The sequence below is a fragment of the Corvus hawaiiensis genome, chromosome 4 (assembly GCF_020740725.1).
Source record: "Corvus hawaiiensis isolate bCorHaw1 chromosome 4, bCorHaw1.pri.cur, whole genome shotgun sequence".
NCBI classification, from domain to species: domain Eukaryota; kingdom Metazoa; phylum Chordata; class Aves; order Passeriformes; family Corvidae; genus Corvus; species Corvus hawaiiensis.
In genome coordinates, this window is record NC_063216.1 from 24,082,435 (window position 1) to 24,104,695 (window position 22,261).

The window sequence follows — 22,261 nt, forward strand, 5'->3', positions numbered from 1 at the left end:
TATTAATCTGTCCTGCACCAGAGGAAGCTTCTATTCTTTTTTTTTTTTTTTTTAACAGATGAAATTACACAATTTCAACCCAGTAGTTACCTCTCTTCATTCTTAAGGGACCCGCCAATTTTTGACTAGTCTGATCTTTTTGACAGTTGAGACATCTTTTACCTGCATTTTGGTTAGACATATAGATAAAATCTAGCTACCTACAGAGGGGACCCAAAACAAATGGGACAAATTAAACCGTCTTTTAAACAGTAACACCTGAAAACTGCTTTATAACTAAATCACTTTACCTTTTAGAAATATTAACATCATGCCATGAATGCCTCACAGTGTAAGATTTCACAGATGTTGTGGGTTGTTACTACTGCTATTCCAAACTTCGTGTCAGAAGTGAGAATAGTTTACACATGCTTTTGTTACTGAGAGAAGGTTACAGATATTGGCACGTGACCAAAGAGGAAGTAAAGAGATACCACAAACCAGCTTGAACTCTTCACACAGTAATCTGAAGAAATTACAAGTAGTGTACTGATTCCTTCTGTAAATGTATTTCTGGTGCAACCTGTGTTAATAAACCAGTTCATAACCAGTTGTTAATAAAAATTATTTAGGCATTACATTCACAGATCAAGGCTGCTTTTTTCCTAGTGCTTGTGTGTAGCAAAAGATCTCAAGCAGTAACTGAACTACGGCTCTCTTGCTCTTGTTCCAAACTTTTATTGCTTACAATTTTCTTGTCTCACTTGTTCTTCCATCCTTCCCTCTTCCAGCAAGTTCTTTACCAAATCAGGGAAGTAAATGCTACTGGAACTGTTCTGCACAGTTTCAATGTAAACACCATGCAGAGATATAAAGACCAACATGTTTGGGGAAGAGGAGTCTTCTAACTACATCTTTCATGTTATAGGTAATTTCATGATGAATGAGTTTGGAAAATAGCCATGTGATAAAGAATACTCTTATAAAATAAATATAAAATCCATGGAAACCAGATTTTGATTGAAACAGGAGAAAAGAGGGGATAGAAGTACCAGCAGCATAGGCTATTTTAGATCTTCCATTATTATTTCCATTATTATGTTTTCCAGTCACTGGCATGGACATTATTATTTGCACATATTGACATATCTATTTTTCTAATAATTCTAATTTGAAGGAGTCTGACCATTTTGTTAAATGACAGAATCATAGATTCACATAAGGGTTTGGTTCAGGAAGGACCATAAAGATGTCCTAGTTTCAACCCCATTCCCATGGGCAGGGACTCCTTCCATTAGACAAGATTGCTCAAAGTCCCATCCAGCCTAGTCTTGAACACTGCCCAGGATGGGGCATCCACAACTTCTCTGGCCAACCTGTGCCAGTGCCTCACCACCCTCAGAACAGAAAATTCCTTCCTAATATGTAATCTAAACTTACCCTCTTTCTGTTTAAAGCCATTTCCCCTTGTGCTGTCACTACAGATCTTGGTAAAAAGTCTCTAGCTGTCTTTCTTCTTCACCCCATTTAAATAATGAAAAGATACAATGTGTTGTCCCTGGAGCCTTCTCTCCTCCAGACTGAACAACCTCAGCTCCCAGAATCACAGAGTCACAGAATCACCAGGTTGGAAGAGACCTCTAAGATTATCGAGTCCAACCCATGCCCTAACACCTCAACTGAAAGGTGGCACCAAATGCCACATCCAATCTTTTTTTTAAAATCACCATGGGATGGTGATTCCACCACCTCCCAGGGCAGACAATTCCAGAACTTCACCATTCTTTCCATGAAAAACTTTTTCTCTCTCTGCCTTTCTTCAACAAAAAAGGTGCTCCATCCCTCTGATCATTTCTGTGGTCCTCCTCTGACCCAAGGCCTTTCTTGTGCAAGGGACCCCAGAGCTGGATGCAGATAGGTGGGATCTCACCGGAGCAGAGCAGGGGGGCAGGATCACCTCCCTCAGTTTTCTGGTCATGCTTCTGTTGACACAGCCCAGGATACACCTGGTTTTCTGGACTGTAAGTGAACACTGTCAACTTGTATCTAATTTTTCATCTAAAAAATCTAAATTAAGAGCTAAATTAAATCTGTAGTTATTTTATATTTTTATACTGCTAGGGTTTTAATATAACTTACTGAAAACAAAACAAATTAAAATACCTAGACCTTCTTTGAAATACCACACTAGCGTTCTCAAGTCCAGTAAATAAAATGACTCCTCCCAAGTTTGTGAGTAACCTGTATTTTTTAGTCTGTGCAGCTTCTAATGATCTTTAAAGAACATACTAATGCTTCGGATAAAAACCGATTAAAGATCACTGCTCAAATTATATGTTGTTACTGACTACCTTCTACAACAAAATCACAAAGAAAAAGAAACATCCCATGAGCTGCAATAAATGTTTACATAGCAACAAAGAGCCTTTAGCTAGTGATCACCAAACAGTAAGTTGCCACCTGCTTGAGCCAAACATGTGTCTTTTTCTTTCACTCCAAATAGTGTTCAGGCACTTAAAAGTCATGTGAGTAATAGAAATACTCAACTCACACTTAAGAGTAATTTATTTACTACTTACAAAACTAAAGAAGTACAAAGAACTCGCAGAACTGTGGATGGAACATTTTTCTAACAATGTGACTTAAATGTTGATGCAGTAAAATAAAGTGAATTCCATCCTCTTTCTGCAAGAGACTAAACCAGAATACTGAATTACTGACACATAAAAAAGTAAAATTCTACTTCTGTAAATATAATGAACATCAAGGTGTTTCTGCAGTTCATTTATTTACCAAAGAGACTAGATTTATTTCCTGTATACTATTTCATTGATTTTCTGTTTCAAGAGGAAAGAAACCCAAGATACCTGATATTGAGGCATAATTAAACAGACATTTTTAAAACAGCATATTAAGACAGTTCAAATATTAGTTCTCTTCCATTATTTTTGCACCTTTAACGCAAAGAGAAATAAACCCGTTCTTTCAATCAGAAATTTCTGTCACTCAAAACTACTAGAAGACAGGTTAGCTGTGGAAATATGAAGCATGAATTTGTGGTGTGGTGTGAACTATTACGTTCAATATATATGCTAAGAACATGAGCAACTTGCTACTGCCAAGAAGGTTGTAGAGTACCTCCAGTCTTAGTGGTAGAATAATTTTTTTATTACTTTTCTGTACTTGCATTGAGATATACTGTCCCTAGTCCTTTTATTTCATTTATATCTCCCTTCCTAATACCTTCAAAGGCATGCCAAGTACTCACCTTGTGTGCATCCACCACAGGGAATGTGCACCGAAGGCAAGACTCTCAATACTCAGGGAGAGAGGCAGAGCATTCACATACATGTCTTGGCAGCAGAATGGTGACCTTGAGTTCAGATGTTGGTTTGAAAGGCAGATAACTACAAACAGTCGAAGAAAACACAAACAACCTTGACAGATTGTCCATGGCTTCAGGCTAAACCAAAGCGAAAATGCTGAACACAGCATGATTTTGAATTAAACAATGGTTTCCTGCTAATCATGCGCAAAAGTGAATCTCACAGAAGATTTGCAAATCAAGACTACATTATGTGTTTGAAACGAAAGTCCAAGGCGGCTGAGGTGTGTGCAGGACCCCGTAATGGGACCTCCACAGTTTCTGACCCGGTTTCCGTGCCCCCACCGCCGCCCCACGGCCGTCGACCGGCAAAGAGCCGCTGTACTCTCACGCTGGAGCCCATTTTTAGCCTTTTTAAAGACAACTGTGAAGGCACTAGCCGCCGGCACGACCCGCAGACCCCGGAGAGCACTGCCCGGCGGCACCTCACCGCCCGCCTCCCTGCCCCGACGGGGCGTGTGCGGCCCGGAGAGCCGGCAGCGCCCGGGACACGGCTTGTGGAGAGACTTTCTGCGGTCAGAAACTCTCCGAAGCGCTTCAGGCGCCGGCAGCGGTGAAAGGGGAAGGGGCCGCGGCTGTCCCCGGCTCTGCGCCGCTGTCGGGGGCGGGGAGCGCCGGGGAGAACCGAAAGTGAAGGGAAGCGAGCGCCCGGCGGGGCATCCCCGGGGCTGCGGGAGGCGCAGCGCCGCTGCCCGGCGGGGACAGACTCGCGTGGGGCAGCGCGAATGCGCCACGCGGGTCCCCGCTCCCGGGCCGTGACTCCAGGGCGCTGCCGCCCAGCTGCCGATGCCCCGGGCGGGGCAGCTGCCGGCGATGCTGTGCTGCATGCCCGGCGTGGCTTTCGTCCCCGCTTTGCTCGTCAGCTGGTCCTCGGCCGCCTTCATCATCTCCTATGCGATCGCCGTGCTGGCAGGGCACATCGAGCCCCTCGTCCCCTACATCAGGTGAGGCGGGGGCGCTGGGGGAGCGGCCGAGGTGCGGGACTTATGTGTGTGTGAGCATGGGCGATGTCCTGAGGGGCTTCCCGGAGCGAGTGGGGGGTCTCCAGGGGAGGAGATGCAGTGCGGATCCTCCCCGTGGCAGGGCGACACGCTGGGCACTCCCGGCACCCATCACACCTCTAGCACCTCTGAGAGCCACAGGACACTGAAGCCACAGACGCTGGAGACACGATGGAAAGGACATGAAAGTTTTCTGCTGCAGCCAAGGCAGGCCTGATCCTAGAAAAACTTTAGAATGACACGGTGGAAGTGTAATTTTGTGTAACTTCAGAACTAGGCCAAAGTGCACCAGATGATGACAGGACTCGAAGCCCTGTGATGGCTTTTGCAGTACACACATTCCCACAAACATGCATTTTTTGTATTTCGCTATAGAACCAATGGGTTTAAAAGACTTCCCAAGAGACACCTGGCATCTCTTTTCTACAACCTTAGTCATTTAACTGCAATTCTGTGTAAATCATTCTTTATGTGTGGCTTATGTTAACATTTAAATCTAAACTATGAAAATGTTAGTATTTATCTCTCAATAGATTAAAGGTTAGCCAGAAATCCAAGAGTGTCTCTGATATACAGAAGATCTAAACAAGGTTTTAAAATATATCTTTCAAGATACTTCTAGACCTAATTCCTTGAAGGACTTTTTGGACATGCATAATTTCAGAAGACTGCTAACCTGATTGGCATAAACAAGAAAATTTGATTGAAAATTAGGGCTTGTCATCATAGGCAAGAGTAAATGACACCACAACCCACAAGACAGCTGAGCTTCATTCAAACTGAACCAGAGAAAGTCGGGCTTCTCGCTTATATTAGCAAAACTTTTTAAGACTCTCTGCACAAATCTGGAAAGCTCTTGGAAAGCCTTGTTCTTGTACTTGAACAAATACCCTACTGCTCATCCTTGATTACATACAAAACTTCACTGACACAAAAGTGCTTGTGATCAATGCAATTTATCCATTATTAACTAACAAAAAACATTTGAGATAACTGTACATGGTTTGTGTTCAGAAATATTTTGAGATCCTGTAGTAAGAAGTTTGACAAATTGCATTTCTTATGTTGAAGCCACGTCATAGAATAAAATATATGGGACAACAGGATGTGGGTTTTTTATGTATAGTTTTGTTTGCAGTTAAGTTTTTGACAGCCCAGGTATCTTAATTGTGTCATTCTTTCTAAAAGGAATAGGCCAAACCTTCAAGCCACAACTGTACAACTCTAATGAATGTATCACAGCTGCCATAGTTATATCAACTTAATGGAATAGCTCCCAGAAAACATCATTCTTATCCTTTAGCTATGGAATCACAATAAATGTCCACATACTCTAAAATAACCCAAACAAAACAAAGACGTAAGACGCTGCACCAGCCATTCCCACTCACATTTCAGGCCCTCTGTATTTACTAGTAAAGTATTTTAAAAGCCTTGTGTATATTACATCCTTTTAACACCACATTTGGACTAAGGATATACGTTGCCTTTTGGTGAAGAATGCAACAATTCTAAAGGCAACTGGTCTAAGCAAAGCATAAGAACTTCATAGAATATGGACTTGGGAATACAAGGTTTCTTTCTAAGTACTCAGGCCAATAGTCACACCATAGTTCATATTCTTAATTTGCAGGTCATTGCTTTAGCCTAAGAATCTGAATCATGTGATTTAGTAAAACTAAGAGTGATTAAAAAGAGGAAGAATGTTGCAACATTTCAGTTGTGCAATATCTTAAAATGAACTATAAAAATTAAATAGAGCTCATATGGGGAAATTCCAGTTACATAAAGGAGAAGAATATTGACAAACTTTAGTTCAACATTTCTGTAATTCTTATATACATTCCCCAAGGACTCTGTGTATACCTTGAAGTAACATTAATTTTATTTGTCTACCATGTAGCAGCTGTCACAGTGAGAGGCCACACCTATATTTGTCATTGAGGCTGCGCTAAGGTCTCATCAAGTAAACCATATAAATACATATAATACATACCCAGATAAAATGAATATAATTTTGTGTTTTCTAGCAGCTAAGTCCTAAAAGATGACAAGGTTGTGCCCAAATTAGTCCTGTTACTCCTACTACTCCAAATCCAAACCAATTTGCATGTGTTGGGGTGGCTGTTTCCTGGTTTGAATTCTCAGTGAAAGAGTAAAGGGAATTTTCCTGAAGGTATTTCCTACCAGTTCTCCTCGGGAGAAATCAGAATTCCTGTAGGTAGAATAGAATCTTCCTATTTTTAAAATCTGGGACTTCAGTTTGAAGACAAATAGTTTATGATGGCTCTGAAGAAAATTCAATGATGAGTCTTTTAGCCCTAAAATATTTATTCCTTGTCTCCTTCACCTTCCTGTCTTTCCACTCTTCAGAAAACTGTTTATTTTTTAAATTCTACTGCATGAGATGGTGACACAAATGCTGCCATTTTCATACAGGGTTCCTCATCTTTTCCGTGGTGTCGAGCTCACCTATACACCAGCCCAAATAAGTGAGCACATTTTTGTTTCAAATATGCCATTGGCTTTTTTCTTTTTCATAAAAAGGAAGGGACTGTCACCAATACTTTTTTTGCTAATCTTTTTTTCCAAGGCAGCAGACTTGAAGAAAAATTAATATGAACCCAAGTCTTCATTCAGCTTCAGGGATTTTTTAATGGAAAATACAACATTAAGAAGATTGTGACCTTGAAAGTCCAGTGTAGTACTTTGTAAATAGATTGTAGATGTGATACAGTATTCCTGGTATGAATTTTCTTTAAAGCATAATCTAAGACTGTTGAGTTTAAAAATCCATGACAACAAAAATCACCTATAAACCTTTAGCTTGAGAAAATCTTTTGTTAAAAAATGGAGTTCAGTGCAATTTCAGGTTATTTGGATTGCTCTTATGATGTGTTCCAAGAACTTCAAATGGCTTTCTATGTGTGTGCCAATTCCATTCTCTTCTCACCTAAAACCCTTCAATAGCTTTGAAGTGATTACAGTCCTGTACTTACCACAGAGCAGTTTCTGATTTGAGAAAGTCCTTGAAGGTTGTCTCAAGTGGCCCACTTTTTAAATGGACTCCTTTGTCATGTTAATGAAAACACTCCAGAAACAAAAGGAAAAGATAAAGTTCAAGATTTTAAAATGGGCTAAATGAAACATGAATTAACATTATTTTCAGGTGTGTCAAACAAACAAAAAAGACTTAATTTACTGTTTTCATCAATTTCACTATCAAAGTGAAACAAGATTAATACAGAGTACAAGCCAGAACAAGTCTTCTGAAAGCATTACAACAAGAAAATTCAGGTGAAAAGGAATTCCTAATGCATGAGAAGTTGTAAAAACTTGTGTAAAAGCCCAGTCCAAACTTTTGTGGTCTGAGAATTTGGAACCAACCTAGTAAAAATAAATATATGGATTTTCTCTATTTTTTTTTATCAGCTTTTCATAGAAAAGGATCCTTCCTTTAACCTAAGCTTCCTCCTATTGTTGATAAACCATCTTAGCAACTTTTGTTACACAAATCCTTCTGTAACACAGAAAGGGTTGGAGAGCAAATATGAATTTCTAAAATAATCAAGTCATTTGGGATGGTCATACTCTTCTTTCCTGAACTTAACAAAATTGTCAAAATCCTTGAGAGTGATTGCTTAAGTAGAGAGTGCTTTCTCTTTTGGGTGTTGAGAACATTCATGCTGAGGTCATTTTGGCTGTACTCAGTGGTAGCTTCAGAATCTTAGCACTGAAACCTAATCCAGCCTCACTGCTGGGATAAGGAGTATTCATCTTCTTCAATTGCATTAAAAAAATCTCTAGCTAGTACCTACTTTTCCCATCATACACACAATCACAGAATCACTGTGATTCATCAAATGATTAGGTTGGAAAAGACCTCTGAGGTTACTGAGTCCAACCTATGACTGAACTGCATCGTCAACCAGACCATGGTACTAAGTCCAGGCTTTCCTTTACTCTTTCCAAAGACAGTGACTCCTCCATCTCTCTGGGCAGTCCATTCCAATGCCTAAACACCCTTTCTGTGAAGAAATTTTTCCTGACATCCAATTTAAATCTCCCCTGGCACAACTTGAGGCCATTTCCTCTTGTTCTATTGCTTGTTACCTAAGGGGGTGACCCCCACCTGGCTACAGCCTCCTTTCAGGTGGTTGTAGAGAGCAATAAGGTCACCCCTGACCCTCCTCTTCTCCAGACTAAACATTCCCAGCTCCCCCAGCTGCTCCTCTTCAGACTGGTGCTCCTGACCCTTCCCCATTGCCCTTCTCTGGACACACTCCAGTCCCTCAATGTCTTGTAGTGAGCATCCCAAAGTGACAACAGCCCTTGAGGTGTGACCTCACGAGAGCCACGAACAGAGCAACCATCACTGCCCTGGTCCTGCTGGCCACACTACTGCTGATCCAGGCCAGGATGCCACTGGCTGTCTTGGCCACCTGGGCACACCCTGGCTCATGTTCAGCTGCTGTCAGCCAGCCACCCCCAGGTTCTCTTCTGCTGGGCATCTTTCCAGCCACTGTTCCCCAGCCTGTAGCGCTGCCTGGGATTGTTGTGGCCAAAGAGTAGGACCCAGCACTTGGTCTTGCTGAACCTCCTACCACTGGTCTTGGCCCACCAATCCATTCTGTCCAGATCCCTCTGCAGAGCTTCCTACCCTCCAGCAGATTGACACTCCCACTCTAGGAGAAAGGTTTGTTCTCAGAATCTCTGCTCGGTTTCCACTAAACTTTGGCATTAGCTAAAACCCTTACATGTTTACATTTCTGACAGTAGAGTTCTTTGGGTGCCTCTGTTCAAACGCACTGTCCTGCCTCTTGGTGCTGCCCAGTAACAGGAAACTTAGCTCACACCCAAATTATGTAAAGATTCAAGAGCTAGATGTTTTCCATTGGCTTGACCAACAGAGCCAGATCAAACAGATATCAACTGGCCGTACATTAAAAGAAAAAACAGACATCAGAGAAGAAAAAGTAGTGCAAAGAGGTGACAATATCATAGTACTGTTCTTTCAACAGAGCACTCACCTTCTGTAGAAGAACTCTGCTTGAGAGAGCTTGAGCCCCCGTTCTGCCAGGAGTATGTTCATTCAGTGAGGAAGGGGCATTTTTGGGGTGGGTGTTTGCCCATATGTAGGGAAAACAGGGAAAAGGATTCTATGGTGAAAGTGTTCCATTTTCCACACAACAAACATTTTGTATATATAACATTTTTCGTATATATATATATATATATATGCATGCATATACATATGTATATAAATTCTGTAGATATTCTCACACTCGTGTTCCCCCTCTCTGTCCCAGTGAACTTCTAATTATCCCCTATAAGGGTGAAGTGTTCCATCAGAAGGGACTTGCAACACCTTGGAAATAGAGTACTCTTAAGCTGTATCTACATTAGTAAATAAAACAGTTGTTAGGAACACTCCGGGGCATTGGAACAGAACTTCTCTCATAGGGTAAAGTCCTTTTAAGGAGGTTAAACCCAATTCTCTCACATCTTAAGATAGTGACTGCCATTAGATATATTTTGCTCTATCACAGTTTTAATTCAGCAGATAAAAGAAACATAACTTCTAAAATATCATTTATGTAATCATGCCATTCCTGAGCAAAGTACAGGTCTGTCACATCTTTGCATATTGCACGCAGAAAAAAGAAGAAATACAGTTCAAAGAGTATGGTTTCAAAATATGCTTTCTTTTTGAAAAGAAAGATTCTCTACTACAAATGGAGGCTAAGTGTGCAGCAGCAGATGCCTTGCACACACAGCAGCAGTTCACACAAGTTATATTTCTCTTGGGATTTCAATTGTAAGTCTCATTTATGTTTCACAGGTCTCAATTAACTTTTAATTTCTCTCTCTTCCTGCTTTAGCGACACTGGAACTAAACCTCCAGAGAGTGGTGTCTTCGGTTTTATGATTAATATTTCAGCCCTTTTAGGTATGTATAAGCTATTTGGGTTGACCAGAATGAAGAAATGAGAATTAGTGAAAGCTGCCTGCTTAAATTGCAGAAATGTATTCAGTATTCTGCAGAAAAACTACTCCACAGCCAAATGGCAGTATCAGGTAGATGTAAGTGATACCTGGAGAGTCAGGTCCTTAGGAGCAGTTAGTGCAGGCTTAGAGGCACTTGTGTCTCTTCAGAGCACCTCATCAGTGCAAAGTAGTCAACATGCTGGAAATAAAAGTGGAACAAAGATAGCATAATCACTCTGCAAAAGCTCTGCTGTAGGGGAACTTTAGGTTCTAAAATGCTGCAGCAAAGGGAAGAACAGTGTTGAAGGAGCACCTGGTTTTCTCCGCAATGTGCCTACTTCTCTACAAAATGGCTGATGTGAGGCAGGAAGTTTGGCATTTTCTATAAACTTGTAGAGGATGGAGGATCAAGAGCTGTGTACCTCTGTATACACGCAGTATTATGGCATTAAGGCAAAGTCAAAATCATATATTTTACCTTTTCTAAGGGCCTCATTCAGTCACACTATCTTGGTGTGTTTCATGTAACCTCATAGTGCCTGGGCAAAGTTACCCGATTAATTTTTCCAATTGTAGATAGATTGAAACCACGTTCTGTGTTATGGAACCGTGGAATCCAGTCTACAGCATATTATAAACTGAATGATTTCCTAATTCAGTACAGATGTTTGTCAGGAGTGAACTGCATATTAAGGACATGCATGTGGTGACTCTGAAAAAAGGAATTAATTCTTCAGACCATCCATTATAAGGAGATGTAGTTCTGGTACAAGACTGCATCTCAGAGCAGAATAAAACGTCCCACTTGTAGCTTATGGTTCTTATCTCCCTGTAACATCTGTTCCTAATGTGGAATGGCAATGCCTCTGTGCCCAAAACACACAGGAGAATGGGATTTAAATTAGTGTTTTCCTTGAACTGATGTGCAGTTAGTTGTAGATAGCAATAATGTGCAATTTTAAGAGGAAGATAATGTTTAAGTTCTACCTGAAAGTTCAGCTGAAAATCACTACCTTTCTTCTTCATTCCAGTAGAGGTAAAGGTAATATTATTTACTGTATTATGCTTATAATTTTTCTGCATGTCATATGTTACAGGAAAAGGTGTTAAAATGTAAGCAATATATGACATTGAACATAACATATTTTTTTGTTTTTTCAGCTGCAATTACAATGTACATCAGATATTTATTAACAGAGAAGCAAAATGAGACATCACACTTTGTTAGGTCTTCATGCAATATGTTTACATTATGTATTGGATTGATGGGCTGCACTGGAATGGGCATAGTTGCAACTTTTCAGGTATGATCATAAATTTCGTAACAGAAATGAAAATTTTTACCATTAAAAATTTCAACTAGATAACAGTGATTAACATTATCCCCATGTGGATACTTGGAAAATGGAGTAAGAATTTCTTGTGCTTGCCTTTTTTCATTAGCTTTACAGTGACAGATTTGTTTCCCTATACACGAGAATTTTTGCTTAGGCAGTTATGCCATTAAGGGGTTTTCTGTATGCTTGTCTTATAACAGGTCTGTACTATATGGATTTTTTTGCTGGAAAATTTTTACTATGAAGATTTGACTGTAAAAAACCTTGCTATTCCAAGTTTAGTTTGCTTATAATCAAGCAGGGCAGAATAAATCAGACTACCAAAAGCATCTGCATTTTTGACTGAATGATGGCACACTCACTAGCAGCATTTTCTACAGAATAAAGTAATCTTATCTGATGGGTTAGAACACTGAGCACAGTATCAGCCTGTTCTTTTGAGTCTGTAGGAGATGGCATAACAACATGTTAAATCTTTTGATAGAGACATGTAGAACTACTGCTTACTTTGCCAGGAAGGGTTAGGCATCTCATTACAAATCGAAGTCCACCCCTCAGTGTCTGAAAGAAAATTCAGTAGACAGAAAAAATACTGAAACAGATTATTCATTTTACCTTTTCTAGTGAGGAAGTGTATAACAGGGTAGATTCTGACACAAGTACTAGGACAATTGCACTGAAAGCTTCAGCCTAGAATCAAGTTAAATTTAATTGGCAGGCGGCTTGAGATATTGCCTTAAAATCTGTGGAAACAGCTACATTATTTATTTTAAAGGATGGTCTAACTTGGAAGATTTTGTTAAATATTATTGTGCTCATATAGTGACATGATAACATACAGAGAAAATGAAAATAAAGATTGTCAAGGCTTCAGCAGCCAGTACAGTTTTACATGTAATGGACATGGTATTTTCAGATTAAAAAACCCTCTGCCTTAGGATAATAACTTGCCCTTTTTAGCTTTGCATCCAGGCAGTGTGTGTGGATTGCAAACACCACAGGTACTGCAGTCTATTCTAATCACACTATTTCACTTTTAAGTATCTGTGTTCTTATTGGTAAGATTTATATGTGGCACAAAAAAGAGCTGGATGATGCCTGACTGAAAGAGAAAACAAACTTGGCTTCAACAAGGAAAAGACAAATCAGGAATGCAAAATAATTTGTGAGAGTCAGGGAAGCAGAAACTTTGATCCTAAAGTTTCCAAAGGAGTTCCTTGACAGTTATAACACTGGTTCTTATCTAATCTCTGTTGTGTCTCATTGCCATTTATTGTCCATAAACTCCTTCCTCACCTAATTTCTATTTCCCCTGCTTTGACCCTGCTTTCCATGTTAAATGCAGTTTGTAGAAAGGGTTCTGAGCATGATAAAGATCTTATCTAGCTAAGCATCTGATCCAGCAGATTTTCGAGCATGCTTAATTGCCCAGGAAGCTGGAAATGGTGTCTTGCAAGCCTTCACTCTTTTCACTGTATATGTACAACTAGTGAGCAGTTGTACAGTAGTGCTACATTCCTATCCCCATTTGCCAATAGAATAACCGAGACATGAAGAGGATGTGAGATTTGCTCAAGGTCAGGTGACTGTTTCAGGTCAGGAGATCAAAGCAAAGCTGGAATTAGAAATTGTTTCCTTAGTGTTCAGTCTAGTTCCTCTAATCAGTATGTCATGCAGAAGATTTGCATTCATGTGCACTACCTGCTAGTTTCTTCAGATAGCAGCAGCTAACCATTGTGCTGATTCTCTTTCCAGGAGCTGGCTGTTCCCAGTGTCCATGACATAGGAGCTTTGGTGGCATTTGGCTCGGGTGTTGTATACATTACACTTCAGTCCATAATCTCTTACAAGTCCTGCCCACGATGGAACACTTACTTTGTGTGTCACATAAGGATGGCCATATCTGTAATATCATGCATTGCTTTCATTCCCAGTATCCTTTATGGTGTGTCCCATGGTTTTCCCTTTCTGTGTTCATGGTTTTCCTTTTAAGTTAAATCACTGATGATAAAGAATAAAAATGAGGTCACACTCCTTACTTAGGGCTCTCTAATATATATAATATAGCACATTGAGACACCATTCATAGCATAAAGATGAGTTTTGGGGGCTTCTGAAAAGCTTTATCTCTTAATTCAGTGGTATATTTAAAAACAATGCCCCAGTGTTCTTCACAGAATCATACACTAGTGAAGCTAGAGCAACTTTCCCACCTCTTTCACTTGAAGGGGAGCAGGGAGGAAGGCCTGAAAAAGGGAGCCACTGCTTCTACAGTGAACCAAACATACAGAAGTTAAAAATACAGTTGGCAAACAAGCCTAAGAAGATGAGTTTTATCATGCTGCTTGGTGCTTGGCCTCAACAGTCACCTCCCTTAAAGTCACACTGCACAACTTCCTGGCTTTTCCCTTGGCATGCTAGAATTAGAGTCTTCTCACTGATTTTATTGGCCTTGGGTGATCTGCCAGTGTTGAAAACTGATAGTGGCAGCTCATCACATGAGTCAGCCAGCTCCAGCCTGCTTTTGGTTTCAGTAGCTGTGAAAGGGCTTTGAAAGAGGCCCTCAGTCTCGAGAGGAAGTTGTACAAACAGACCAAGGCACCTATTGTGCACCACTGGGAACCAACGGTTCCACTTCCAGCAGTGCAGGACTCTGCTCCCACAGTCTTGATCACAAATCTCACCTAAGTTTTGGAGTGTCTCCCTTACTGTCTATACTCTCTTTAAAGAACCCACAGAAACCTTCATTTGTGCAGAAATGTGTTTTGATTGCTGCTACCACCTACCTTGTAATAATGTGTTTCATTTACTTGTTTTCTAAATACTTTGATTTGATATTCTGGTTGTTTAGGATCTCCTTTGCTACAGAAGGGGAAGAAGGGGGGTTTTTTTGTAAGCAGACATTTTCACTTTTACTCACTAATATTCTATAGTTTCCTTTACACTGTTTTTCCCAGTGATTGTGTTCGCTTCAAAAATTTCCATGACAAAAATTGATTGGACCCCAGGTGAAAAGGTAAAATCTTATTAGGCAGCCAAGTTACCTTGTATCGTATTATTTGGGGAACGCTGTTATATTGATCTTAAAGCATTGCAAACACGTCAGAGACTTCAAACAGTACATTATCATGAACAGATTTGTGCAATGCTGGTTTCCAGTTACATCTTCACTAGAAAGATGTCTGTGGTGTGGGTAAGAAAATTCGTCACGGATGATCAGTCTTCAAAGAGTTAGACTTTCGCTTTAACGAAGAATTGCAACTTTCCCATAGAAAAAGACTACAGAAAAGAAATATTCTGGAAATTAGTTGTTCTACTTCCTTTTATAGTCAATTTTCTTGCAAATGAACTTTTCACATGAAACAAAAGTGGACCAATTTGATTCTGTAGTTTTTGAGGTTTTTTAAAACATTGGTTTTCTCAGCTTTTTCACCCTTCTTTATTAAAGTCTTTGCTACTGTCATAAATATTTGCATCTGACCTAAGGCATACTAAAGGGGTATCTGAGTTGATTTCAGTGTTTTCAGAATGACAACTACAAAAACTAATTTTTCTTTTTGGACAAACTTTGAACTTTCTTTTTGGACAAACTTACCTCTTGAAGGGAGGTATACAAAAACCAGGTTAAATAATGCAGACAGTGCATCCAGCTTGAAGAGCTTAATAAAAGCACACTTAGAAAATGTACTTCAACAAAGCAGTGGCAAGGCAACTGTAGATAAGTCTTTGCAAATTAGACAATCTTAGTAATATCTTCAAGGATTTTGTGGGTTTTTTTGAGATGCAAGGATGAAAAAATGTTTTTTTACTGAAACAGATGGCCTATTTGTTGATGGCATGCTAAGAAACATTTTGCATTCTGTTGGTGTCTTATGACATAGGTTTTCTATGATAGTCTTAACAACAAAAGTCTTGTCAGGACTTTTTGGTCATAAAGGGTCATAAAGGGTAGCCCTCTATTTCAAAACAGGATGAGAATTTTCTCAGTATTACTGCACTCAGTGGCTCTGAATGAAAGCTTGGAACATGGGCACTTTGGTAATGTTAACATAAGAACTCAATGTTTTCACATTCATATTATATTCAAGCTTTGTTTTGATACTGTGCTAATTGTAGTTTTCTTGTACTGCCTCTAATGTTACTGCACAAGACTTAATGCAACACATGAAACCTTGATAAATATACTCACCACTCTGTAAAAACAAAATGTGAATTGACTTTTATACAACAGAGTATTGGGATGATGAGTCATAAATCTTACAGTACTTGTTGAATTTACAGAAGGAAATGTCTGTATCATTCCTCACTTATTTTGTTCAGCTGTTTTATCTGAAAATTTGTTTTATGTCTCACTCCATCAGGATTATACTTACCACTTTATGAGTGCAATCTGTGAATGGACGGTGGCCTTTGGTTTCATCTTCTTCTTTTTAACATTCATTAGAGATTTTCAGGTTAGTATCTACATATTTTAGCAGTGACTAAGTGCTATGAATTGTATAACAACAAATGCAATAGAAAATTACCATTCTTTACCTCAGATAGATGCATCAAAGTTATACAGAAACACATTTTACCAATCGCAGAACTGGTTTCTGTTTACATAATGAATATTCTCCCCCTTGATTTCAAAATCTAAAATTCAGTTTGATAGTTCAATGTGTCTTTTCTTGGAAATTAAAAGCAGTCAATTAATATGTTCTTATTTACTAATCTTTTTATAGAAAGAGGCCCTCTAAAAGTGACATAATAACAAAATAAATGATGCAACTAAAACTGCATTTCTTTCTACCTGAGGGATTTTATATAATAATCCAAAGCATTTCAACCATTGATGTTTCCTTTCTTTTTAAAAACTACACATTTTGCTATATGTTTCCTGCAGTGTAAAGATTATGAAATAATTTTTGGAAAAGTATTGACACAAAAGCCTTCTGGTTTGGGTAGCTGGATTCAGAGTTAACATATATTTTTCTAACCAATAGCAAACATTTCTATGTCTGTTTAGTTTTGACTTAGTACTGAATAGACCATGGCTGTAGGACTTTTCCTTAATTAAAAAAAAATAAATTAAAAAAGAATAGAGTTTAAAAAGCTAGGTTCAGAAGTAAAAAAGCCTTTTGGAAAACAAGGTAGTTGTTCAAAATTACTCAACACACGATCTTAAAGGTATATAATTGCCTTCTAAAACTGACAGAATTATTGAAGTACCTTTCAGAAACGTATGCATCATTTAATGCGTAATTTTTGGAGGGAGGTATTTATTGCTAATCCATCACTCTCTGATGTGTGTGCATATGATTGCATCTTTTATCAAAGCTCAGACTCTTTCCTTGGCGTTAGAGATTTGCCAGACAACGCAGTAGCTCTCAGAATATTTACCAACAATCCTTAGTTGATAATTCTCCTTCATTGAAAGGAGAATTCATTCAAACATTGAAAGTTTAACTAAATATAAATATTGTGAGTGTAACAAATAAGAGAAAGTGATGAAATTAAACAAAATGGAAACGCAGACAGTTTAAATTACAGGCTATAAAATAGCACGAGATCCAATGTTAACATCTCACAATGACAGAAAGAATTTTTTAGATTCTACCCTCTTTTTGTCCTAACCAGTGCTCAGAGAAAACCAAACTATTAATTCAGTAAAAACCCCCTGCCATACTCCAAGAAAAATAAGATTTTTTTTTTTAAATTTTCCACAGTATTTATTTCATTTTAACATATTTTTATTTTGGTTTGTCTCATCTCCTTGTACTTTATATTGCAGAACTGTAAAATTAGCTTACCTTAAGCTGGTCTTGCTTTATTTTTCTTTTAGGGATTTTCTTTAAGGATATCAACAGAAATACATGAAGACTGCTGATAGTGAAAAAACCAATATGTTATATCTATGAATATTCTAGGTTTCTTTTGACTTACAGAAAATGTGGCAGAGGGACAGGGATTGATAAGTTTGTATGGAGAACCCATGCCATTAACTCTGCAACAGCAACCACTAAAAGATTTTAAAATCTCACAGCAAAGTTCCTGCTGCCTTTTTGCAGCATTTTGTAATTTTAAAAGGTTTGGTACATTAAAAATACTGTAATAAAAGCAATATCTAAAAGCACTGGAAAATCATTCAAGGACTTGATCTCCTCAGCTCTTCCATTTTGGACATATCTGTACTTTTTCATTTGCTGTAGTGTGATTAGTAGCATTAGTTTTAAACTTGAGAATGTACCTTTTGCAAAGAGGGAAGTGTAAAGGCAACGGAAATCACTAGGACTGAATTCCTACTGTTAAGTTGCAAGGGCTGTAGAGGATGGTGAGAGCAAGAATGGGCATCTTTGTTTCAAGACCAGAAATTTGAACTTAGTAGGTGGTAACACTATGCATATTTCTGATACTGGGCACTATAATGCAAATGCAAATCCTGAAAGAAATTTAAACTATATTGCTTGGAAAATGTTATCTAATCATTACTGCAATACATGTTGTAAAAATCCACCCCTTTTTTCCTTTTATGCACTGATGGTCGTAGGAAACATAAAACAGAAGGGAGAATAGAAAGTAAATTACATTCAAGTGTTATGTATTAAAGAGAAATCTTACTGCAATTTGGTTAATATATAGCAGAATTTTCCAGCCTGTATTTTAATCTAGAATGGAGTGAAGAAGGTCTCAAAAAAAGTCTTTGGGAATGAATGGAAAATAAGAAGAGGCACCAGCAGTTTTCAGTTGTTTATATATATATATCTTTTTTATATATAAAACTGAATTAAAAAACAAACCTGGAGAGCATCTGTAGTGAAGATATTTGCTGCTGTAGTTACTTCTGTGATGAAAGACTTGGAAAGGAACTAATTGAGAAGTCAGATGTTACAAGTATCTGCAGGCAAAAGGTTCTTTCATGGACTGATTCACCACCTCCATTCAGTGCATTAACCTCTTGGTTGTCAATTAAGTACTCTGCAAATTACATTTTCCACACTATCACAGTTTATGCAGAAATATTGATGATTTTCAGTTGCTAATATCCACAAGATAAAACTAATGTGTGTTTTGGGAAGTGATGTCATCTGTTGATATTTCTTTTAATGTGTATTTTAAACTGTAATAAATTTAGCTGTTTCACAACTTAAAGAGTTGATGTTTTCTTTATAAGTTCTTCCAGATAAAAACAGTAGAAGTGTTTTTCACTGGTAGATTTGCTTTCCATAGTACCCAGGTTATCTTGCAGAGGTTCATAGCTACAACCAAGTTAAAAATCAAATCTAGGACAGACTACGTGAAGGACCTATGTCTTGCTGATTTGGTGTCCTGTAAGGGACACACATTGATTCAAGTAAACATCATAAAGAAAATGTATACCAACCACAAAAAGTGACATCATATTATTTTCAAGGCCCTGTTAAGAAAAGACCATATTTCTTAGTGCATTGTGTACTATTCTTTTACTGCTTTTCATTCTTAGCTTTCATAAACTAAAGTATAAGAAGCTTGAAGTTGTTATTTCAAATGATAGCCAACCTTTACAGTGCTTACAGTATCCTAAAGGGAAGAAAAAAATTTTAGAGAAAGTGGCTGAATCAAGATCACCTTGTTCCCTGAAGTCAACATGTAAATTCAAGCACTGAATGAAATCCTTCCCATTTTTCTGAGCTTTATCGTGATACATTTTAATATGAGTTATATTTATGACCAAAAGAATGCACCAAGAGTGCACCTTTTATTAAATCTGTTACGTCTAAGACCTCAACATGCATTGACATGCAGATAGAGGCAATGGATTATTACCTTTTTATTTGTGCAGTGAACAACTATTGAAAACACTTTGGTTTTTCTTTGGCTCCAGGTAGATTTTCAGTCAACAACTTAACTATTTTGTTCAGTTAAAATGTGAGTTGACAAGTTGCAAGCAATTCCCAAAATAATATTCCAGCAAGTTGTAATTTATCTGTGGCTGACTCTTGTTAAGTACTGCACTTTAATTTTTCACAAGCAAGTGATCTCTAGAGGTTAGCACAGATAATGTCACAGCACATTTCTGTTGCTTTGCTACAGGTCCTTTTTTCTATATTTTCATATTTCTTAGCAACAAGAAATAGGTATTTTTTTTCTTGGAAGCAGTGCTAGAAATATTTTCATCATCTACTCTGCATGATGTTCTCTATTTGTCAGCCCGTCAGGAGTGATTGAGAAATTCCTTTTGCATAAACTACAGTAAGTCACATGATAGTTGCTGTTATTTTTAGTGGTTATGCTAAATCATTCTTCTGCTTCCAAAAGTGAAAAATCTCATTTTTCTAGGTTGTGCAGCTTGATCTGCTGCTGAAATACCACTGTTGTGGTCTCTGTCACCGTTCCAGATCACGTAAGGATGAAACTCCATTAACTCAAAATACCTAAAACCCCCTTTGTCTTAGGCCACTGTTACTTGCACTGCTTTTACTGCCAATGTGCACTGAGCCAGTGATGACCTTATCATTGGCTTTTCTCATAAGGCATTCTAAACTTTAATTTCTGGTCTGCTCAGTTTGCATACGGCCTTACCTGAGACAGCAGTGTATGTTTGACAGCAGTACAATAATCTTGATGGCAAGGGATTTATTGCTTGCTCTTAATACTGGAAAAGTACTGCAAAACTTCCAAGAAGATTAGAGGGATTATAGTAACACGTCAGTGAATTTTGGACATTCCAGTATGAAGTTTGTAAAGGTGTTCAGGAGCTTGGTATTTTAAACTCCTCTGTAAATACATTCTTAGTCTCAATATTGACCACATTTTCACAAGCCTTCAGGCTTTAGAGCATCTGCTTGAAGACTGCAGAGTCTGGGGTTGGTTCCCAGCAGTTTACAATGTCCACTGGAAACATTCTCTCTGGAAGAGGCTGGAAGAGCTGTTCTCCTCCAAGAAACAGTGCAAGGCAGTGTGGTGCTTGTACTATAAGAAGAGATAATGTTTGGTTCCTTGGAAGATGAGCTAATGTCCATTTATTTGGAAGAAACGTGGGGAAGTAGCAATAGGCTTTAATTTATAAGTTCTCTGTAGCTTTGACTAAAAACTGTCACAGCTGGGTCTGTGTTTCACTGCATCTGTGTGTGTGCCAGTGCCCATATGGTCACACATGCAGACACAAACAGTACTGGCATGATGAGGCCTGGCAGTGGTCAAAGTCCTGCATGTTGCTGCAATACACAGAAATAATAATACATACTGTATTTTATAAACAACAGCAGTGATTTAATGAGCTTTGGCTGTATTTTGGATGGGTACTGTAATGCAGAAAGAGCATTTCTCTCATTTTAAGGAGAAAATAGGCAAGTCCTACATGCGGTTATCTGTATTTTTCCCTGTACACAATAGATGGCACTAGCAGACCACATGATTCGGGTTTATTTCCCACGTTCAGGCAAGCAAGCACAGTAGTTTTGTAGGTAGCTTTAGCTGATTTTAATAGTCGTCTGGAGGCCCAGTTAAATGAGTTCTGTATTGTGCCTTTGTGGAAAATAAGTCAGATCTAAGTTTCGTTGCATCCCTTCCTACCTTCATCTAAGTAAATACGTTTTTCTACTGCAACACGTAGTCTCATAGCAACTTCGATTTTAAATTAATTTGTCCAAGTCAAAGGAGCCACTTGCTGCAGTTATCACTGGCACAAGCTGACATCCAGCTCTCATCACTACACCACTTCTCTTGGGAAGTTTTTCCTACCCTATTACAAAGAAGGTACATTTTACTCAGTTGCTTCAATAAAATCCTGTCAGTTTGCAGTGGGTTTAGAAGACAATATAGACCTGATTTTCATGAGACAACAATACAGAAAGAACAAGATTTTAACATTTCACAACTGCAGCCAGTCTGCACCCAGAGAAAGTTGACATGCCAGGTTGTAAAAAAAAATGCAAAGGTAGCTGATGTATCTATTTAAAAATGCACTTTGTATTTAAAATGTCTTTTTTTCAGTTATTTTCTTGCCTAACAAAACAGGTAGCATTGTCTTCTATGAAGTGCAGCAATAATTCAGGCGTCTGAACATTATTTTACCTGTAATGATACAAGTTCAGCATTTGCTGTCTTAAATAAACTATGCTGAGCAGCAAGAATGTTTCTCCTGAAACTCCCACCAAATGTTGTATGGATTTTTAAAAAATAAATATAGAAAGTGCTCTGAAAAAGTATAATTGGTTCATTATTGTTCATTATTGATAGACATCTTTAGCATGGTAGAACTTCCTCACTCCACGAGCACTCTCCCATGACACAGTCATAAAATTCATTACAGGTACATTTCAAATAAGGTTTCTCTGATGAACATTTAGACTTTCATCATGAGACCTGCAGGAACATTCTCAGTAGCTCTGCTCTTATTAGAGGTATTAGCAGCTGACGGATCTCCATGCAAAGAGGTGTCTTTCCTTCCTCTTACAGAGCATCAAGTGGCTGAAACATATTAGATGGTTTGCAGGGAGTTTTTTCTTTTGGTTTGAATTATTCAAGAGGATTTTTTGATAATAAAATAATTTGGGGGGGGGTCCTTTAAAAAATTATAAATAGAATTTTGTGCTCATTTGACTTTTCAA

The 22,261-nt window shown here is 38.4% G+C and overlaps 1 protein-coding gene across 2 annotated transcripts; it reads left to right on the forward strand.

The window, feature by feature from the left end:
* Positions 1 to 4,055: 4,055 nt before the first annotated feature.
* DRAM1 (DNA damage regulated autophagy modulator 1) lies at positions 4,056 to 18,821 on the forward strand. Of its 2 annotated transcripts, none has more exons than XM_048302440.1 (7): positions 4,056 to 4,308; positions 10,248 to 10,315; positions 11,515 to 11,657; positions 13,446 to 13,635; positions 14,624 to 14,706; positions 16,052 to 16,144; positions 17,515 to 18,821. In XM_048302440.1, the coding sequence occupies exons 1-7, from the start codon at positions 4,151 to 4,153 to the stop codon at positions 17,557 to 17,559; spliced, it is 780 nt and encodes a 259-aa protein (XP_048158397.1). In that variant the 5' UTR covers positions 4,056 to 4,150; the 3' UTR covers positions 17,560 to 18,821. The 2 variants fall into 2 exon arrangements, with proteins under 2 accessions (XP_048158397.1, XP_048158398.1); XM_048302441.1 differs by having other exon boundaries at positions 4,060 to 4,308; positions 13,446 to 13,623; positions 14,648 to 14,706.
* The last annotated feature ends 3,440 nt before the right edge of the window (positions 18,822 to 22,261 follow it).

What these genes read in the sequence shown, in the direction of transcription:
- DRAM1 (XM_048302440.1), top strand. Translation starts at nt 4,151, where the DNA reads ATGCCCCGGGCGGGGCAGCTGCCGGCGATGCTGTGCTGCATGCCCGGC. An exon ending in TAATATTTCAGCCCTTTTAG is followed by an intron (nt 10,316 to 11,514) that starts GTATGTATAAGC and finishes TTGTTTTTTCAG; the next exon opens with CTGCAATTACAATGTACATC. An exon ending in CATTCCCAGTATCCTTTATG is followed by an intron (nt 13,636 to 14,623) that starts GTGTGTCCCATG and finishes AATATTCTATAG; the next exon opens with TTTCCTTTACACTGTTTTTC.